The 6,918-nt window shown below is 32.8% G+C and overlaps 1 protein-coding gene across 1 annotated transcript; it reads left to right on the top strand.

The window, feature by feature from the left end:
* Positions 1 to 719: 719 nt before the first annotated feature.
* LOC119840407 (ATP-dependent RNA helicase DDX54) lies at positions 720 to 6,918 on the top strand (the record flags this gene model as incomplete). Its single annotated transcript, XM_038367006.1, has 11 exons — positions 720 to 1,023; positions 1,182 to 1,361; positions 1,773 to 1,956; positions 2,224 to 2,570; positions 2,937 to 3,147; positions 3,995 to 4,113; positions 4,530 to 4,643; positions 4,967 to 5,158; positions 5,523 to 5,636; positions 6,084 to 6,214; positions 6,816 to 6,918. Coding segments are annotated over exons 1-11 (1,890 nt in total), but the record flags the coding sequence as incomplete, so codon positions are not given.

Raw genomic sequence — 6,918 nt, 5'->3', positions numbered from 1 at the left:
TGTTGAAAGTTATTTACCAATAATTAACAAAAGAGTAAAATCTCAATCTAAGCATTTAATAATGTAGATAAATTACACTACCTACCTACTCATAATTTTCTCTACTGTCTCTTAATATTAGGGCTGTTTGTGCCTTTATATTAATTTAATAATATGAATATCCGGCTTTTTCTAATAATCCTACATAAATTTACAAATATAAAATTCTTGTTTCACGGTGTTGATTGTATATTCCTAAGATACGACTTGACCGATTTTTAAAAAAGGTTCTATTTTAATTACGAAAAACGGTCGTAGGTAATCTATGTTTCATATCTCAGTTTTTCCCAAATGGGTAACAAGAAACTTGTGAGAATAAATTACATTTTCTATTGAATGGGGGGTGCTGAATAGTGATTGATTAATACCTACGGACTGTTACTATTTTCTTTTTCATATTTTTCTTTATTAGCAACTCCCTTCTTGCTATTTCATAATATCTTCTTCTTCTTTTTTTATAATATGACAACTCCCGATTCCACTTAGGATGGATTCAGCCAGTGTTACGTTTGGTACAGACAGTCAGAGGTTTTGTTGTCGTTTTATTATGAGCTTGTATTAAGCGTACTCTGTGCTTAAGAAAAATCACGAGATGTACTGCTTTGTGACATGGCTATTTTATAATATATACTTTGACAGTGTCTGATGAATGACATTTGAATTTTGAAAGTTCTAAATTGTCAGCTGTCAGCTGTCACAACACAACCTAACTTGCACGTGTTGCAAATTAAAAGAAAGTTTATTTAAAACTAATGAACTTTACAAATGTGTGAATAAATATCTTATATAATGTTGCCTCCAAAGGACATTGGCAATGAATTGCCGGGTTTCGAAGCCTCTCCAGAGGAAATTGTAAAAAAAGATGGACAGAGTAGCAAAAAGAAGAAAAATTCAGGAGGCTTTCAATCCATGGGCTTTAGCTTTCCAGTTCTTAAAGGAATAACCAAGAGGGGTTATAAACAGCCCACACCAATTCAAAGAAAAGTAAGTTTAATTACCACTTCATAACTTTTATTTTGGATACTTTAGCGTTTTCTATATTCACCCTTTAAATATTGTACTTAATCTATATATGAATTTACTTGAAGCAGTGGACGAGAAGTTTAACATTTTAAAGTCAAAACATTTTATTATCATTACAGACAATACCAATAGCCCTTGAGAATAAAGATGTTGTGGCTATGGCTCGCACGGGATCTGGTAAAACAGCTTGTTTTGTACTTCCCATACTTGAAAAGCTCACCTCACAAGCACATAAAGCCATGCCTGGCAAAAACTTAAGAGCTCTCATTCTATCACCTACAAGAGAATTGGCATTACAGGTAATGTATAGTTGAAACTTATCTTTAGTACAGAGAAGTGTGACATCTTATTGACATATACACTTTTTTTTAATAATCACTTGTATCTAAGCAATGTTGATTTGGGGTATGCTAAAAATAAATAAATTTAAACTTATACTCTTAACAAAGAATGTTTGCCACCTCCTTGGTACATAGGTTAATGTGTGAGCGTAAAACCAAGGGGTCCTGGGTCAATTTCTGGGGATGTACCAAAAAAAACTTTATAACAAAAATCTATTATAATACAAAAAAACCTTTATAACAAAAATCTATTATAATCTAATATATTAACTTTTATATATTATTCTATAATATTCTATAAAGATAAATAGTTTTAATTTTCAATAAACTTAGACAGTGAATGAATAGATATTATATTATGTTTTGTAGACTATTCGTTTTGTTCGTGAACTCGGTAAGTTCACTGGACTTACATCAGCAGCAATTTTGGGAGGAGAATCCATTGACAGTCAGTTTGCTATAATGTCTGGTAATGTACCTGATATTGTTGTGGCTACTCCAGGTAGATTCCTACATATCTGCATTGAGATGAACCTCAAATTAGACAATATCAGTAAGTATTCTTTCTTGTTACACACCTAATTTAAGGTTTTATTGTGATGCTAACAAAATCTTACGTTTTTACATTTACAAGTGAAAATAATTGTTAAACTACTTTTTTCATAAAATTTAAGTACAATTTGATTTAATAAATAATTTGAATAACTTATGTTTGATTAAACAGAATAATAATAATTCACATTATATACTTAATTTTTAGTGATAAAACATTCAAATGATTTATAAAAAAAATCTCAACAATACACTTTTTAACTTGCAGAGGTTGTAGTATTTGATGAAGCAGACAGGCTATTTGAGCTTGGTTTCGGAGAACAATTGCAAGAAATAGTCGCAAGATTACCCACAAGTCGGCAAACATTACTTTTTTCTGCTACACTACCTAAAATGCTTGTCGAATTCGCCAGAGCTGGCCTAACCGATCCAGTGTTGATACGATTGGACGTTGATTGGAAATTGCCATCAACGCTTTGGCTTGGTTGGATTTATGTGAGAGCTGAATTGAAAACGGCAGCACTGTTGCTTTTACTGGATAGAGTGTTGACTCCCAACACTCCACAGGCAGTTGTGTTTGCTGCCACTAAACATCATGTGGAATATTTACATTTAGTAAGTATGATATTTATTGGGTTTACATAACCAACCTTCTCACGTTTGTATAACACCTGCTTTGCTCCGCTTTTCTTAATACAAGGTTTTATTATCTAAGAAGACAGAGACTCTTTAAATTATAACATATTAATTTGTGAGCTTAGTTAAGAATTTGTTGCATTTATCAATTTCAAGTGCAATTTGCATGTTGATATTATAAATAGAGACAGACATTCTTGGACTAGTTCCTGATGAAGACCATAAAATAAAGTTTGGTCTGACAACGTAAAGAAGCAAGGAGCATACACACCTAAAACTTTACTCTTTCTTCATTAAATAACCTTCATATTCCTATTTTTACAATCAAATTTTTCTCTCCAATAGATACTTCAACAAGCAGGCATTACCTCAACCTATGCTTACTCAGGACTTGACCCATCGGCCAGAAAGATAGCTCTCGGCAAGTTCACTAATAAGAAATGTTCAGTGCTCATTGTCACTGACGTAGCTGCCAGAGGGCTGGACTTGCCGTCCCTGGACACAGTCATCAACTATAACTTCCCAGCTAAACCGAAGTTGTTTGTACATAGAGTTGGTAAGCTAAAAAAAAACACATACTTGTTACATATACTTTTTTAGAATAATGTTAAATAGACCTCCAGTCAAATTGGAAAAGAAACACATGATTTATTATGATGGATGTGTGTGTGAATACACACAGTACTATAACACACAATACCATAGCATTGATAGTTTTTGATAATTTTTTTTTCTTTCACATTGCTTTTATAACTGTGAATTTTTCATACACCAGTACATCACAGATTGATTCTATTAATAATCATTATTATTTCTGAATATTATAATTTCTGCCTGAATTAATATGAAAGAATCTGTGAGTATATGTGTTTGTGTGTATATTTTATAAGTAATTATTAAATTTACAAAATGTTTTGCAAATGCAAAATTACACTAATTATATCTACTAATATTATAAATGCGAAAGTAACTCTGTCTGTCTGTCTGTCTGTTACGCTTTCACGTCTAAACAACTAAACCAATTTTGAACATGGGAAAGGACACAGGATAATTTTTATCGGGAAAAAAAGGGTAAAAGGATATGAAATGGATATTACCGAATTTCACGCGGGTGAAGCCGCGGGCGGAAAGTCAGTAATATATAAATAGTTACACTAATGACTATACTATACTATAGAAACAGTTATATCACTTAAAGAGGCTGAACGGATTTTAATGATTTTTGGTTTGTTTCTTTGTCTCCTCTAGATTTAGAATAACATTTAAAATTAAAAAGCCTCAACCCGGGTGCAGTCAGGGTATGTGGCTAGAAGAAACGAAACTATTATTTTATACCAAACCCTATAATAATAAAAATAACATAAATGTCTATTAGTATAATCTCTAAGGTGTCTAATGGTCAGGTCGCAGTGCTCGTGCCGGGAGAGCCGGGCGTGCGTTCTCGTTGGTGGCCGCTGAGGAACTGGCGCATCTGCTGGATTTGCAACTTTTCCTTGGAACTGATCTGATACTACCCAATCAGGTACTTTCTTTTTACGAAAAAAATAAAGAAAAAGAAATTAATTCGCACTTGCTTCTGCGTCAGGATAGTATGAGTTTGATTTGTGTATATTTTTGGGCGTTGTTGCTCTTAAATGAATCATCCGAGAAAACAAATTTTCTGTTTTTTTTTATCATATTTTCTTGTGTTAGATTGGAGCTGCCTTATCTTTTATATTCCGATTCTGTCAGTCAGGATGGAAATTCCAACTAAGAAAATGTGTTTTTTAAATTAACATCAAAATTTATGGAAGTATTTGACTTACTTTGTATAAGATCCTTTTTCCGGATGGTTATTAAATTTTAACAATAGATCATAAAATAATGCTTTTTATTACAAAGTTTTATGAGTTTCTATATATATATGTATGTATTTAATGAATGTATACCATTTAATAGGTAAAAGAGATCGGCACAGACTGCCCCAGTGGGGTTTGGGGTTCAATGCCAATTAGTTTGCTGGAACTCAGACACCAAGACGTCATGGCGTGGGAGAAAAATAACTCCGAAATTGTGAGTATAACTACACTATTTCAAATTATTAAGTAATTTACGCTTTCCAACACCACGAATGTAATTTTTTGTTCAGATTTGGCCCACTATCAGACTAAACAACAGGTATATAGTATATACAATCAGGTAAACAGTCTGTTATATGTAATATAAGACATATAACATAAATAAAAGTTTGTTACGTAACTTGGTGAGGTGTATGCAAGAGACATAACTAACAATAACTACAACATTATAGCCTGATAGAAAATACAAACTTATAATAAATCTGTCAACTTATATTGTACTAGTATTATTATTAGTTATAAAAAATTCCGTTATAGATAGATGCCAGTCGAGTGTGCGGCCGAGGTTGGCAACAATACATAAAATGGCGGGAACCAGCATCAGCAGATGCGAACAAACGTGCGAAACAGTTAAACCCGCCCACCGCGCCGCACCCCTTCGTCATCGACCAATCAGAACAGGCCGCTGACGAGCTCGTCGAACAGATAAAGAACTTTCGACCTAAAGGCGTAAGTATTAAGAGCCAATAATTGTTAACCTATTATAAAATTTGAACTGTATGACTTTTTATTGCTTTACTGTTAGTAATAATTAAAGCGATATGCATATCTTTAAAAGATTCAGATTGATTAATTATCATTACATTAAAAATTTATATTATTATTTTTATATTGAAAACAATAATTACTAATAAAAATGATAAAAATTCATTTTTCTATCTAAACGCCTATTACCTTCAATGAGGTGCTTTCTTAGTTAATAGTTCTTATGAAGTTGATCACATGAATATGTATTTGAATGCTAAGCTTTCCGCAAATTTGATTATTTACGATTACATTAGGATCTCAATTTGTTGTTACTGAATCATTTCAGACGATATTAGAGCTTACGGGACGCAATGATTCTCCAATGTACCTCGCTATGAAAGCCAAGAGGCGCGTTCACGGCAAAACAGTTCAAAAGACCAGAAACAATAAGGATGGACAGGTAAATGAAATACTTCATATCCAGAAAGTCAAGTAACATAAAGCGACATTATTATTTTAATACTTTTAATTAGTAGGAAGTAAGTTTATTTGCTTTATTTAAATTACTGGAAATTTCAATATCTAGCAATATAGATTAATTAAAGGTCCGTCTCGAGTTCGGCCGTGGTACATAAGGAATCGGGGATCACATTAACAAGAATATACATACCCAAAGGTCAAGTAGTTGCTGAGATTAGGGCATTTAAAAAACAAACAAATCCTTCAGCTTTATATAACAAGATTCTTCACATTCAAAAAAAAAAAAAATAAGGTACAAGCTCCTAGGATCATATATTAAATTTGTTTTAAGAGGTGATTAAAAATCATGCTCATAAATAACTGTATCTGAAAAAGTAATACTTAAGGTAGTGGTGAAAAAAACTTATATATTACTTATAAATTTCAGGGTGAATTACAAGAGAGCTCGAATCAAAATGCATCGGAAAGTCCAGAAAAGAACAGAAAGAAAAGGAAGGCAGTAGTCCGCGATGAGAACTATATACCTCACTTTGCAAGCGACCAACACACTGAAACTGGGTACGGAGTTCTAACTAAATCCAATTATATTTGTTTGTTTTTTATCTTTCTCTTTTTCTAATCCGAATGATACATAAAATTGGTATATGTTCGATCATTTACGTAATATAATGCTAAATATTAAATCTATATAATATTTATAAAAGAAAATAGTGTTACTTACACTATTTATAACTCAAGAACAGATTAACCGATTTAGCTGAAAATTTGTGCAGAGGTAGTTTAGAACCGAGGGAGGAAGACATAGGATATAAAAAGCATTTTTATCTCGGAAATCCCACGGGAACGGGAACATGCGAGGAAAACCCTGGGTCTATCTGCGACTTCGCGGGCAAAGCCACGGACGGAAAGCTAGTATTAAATATATGCCTATAACAAGTCGGTTTTTATTATAACAAAGAAAATGTTTATTACATTCTTATTATATATTATCTTATAAAGAGCTATGTGTGTTTTTAGAAGAATCAAAGTTAAAGACATTTTATTTAAAGAATAATGCGTAAAACATTTATTATGTCTTATTGTGTTCCGTTTAAAACAACTGTGTAATAATATAAAATGCACAGCTATGCTCAATAAACTCATATTTTAACATCCGCAGTATGTCAGTAAACTTCGCGAGTAATGCTGCGCAAGCGCAACTGGACGTGGTCGCGGACTGCGGCGACGGGGCGCGAGCCAACCGCGCGCAGCTGCGCTGGGAC

This window comes from Zerene cesonia, chromosome 6 (assembly GCF_012273895.1).
Source record: "Zerene cesonia ecotype Mississippi chromosome 6, Zerene_cesonia_1.1, whole genome shotgun sequence".
NCBI lineage: Eukaryota > Metazoa > Arthropoda > Insecta > Lepidoptera > Pieridae > Zerene > Zerene cesonia.
The sequence above is the reverse complement of the archived record's forward strand: the minus strand, read 5'-3'. Positions and strand labels throughout refer to the sequence as shown.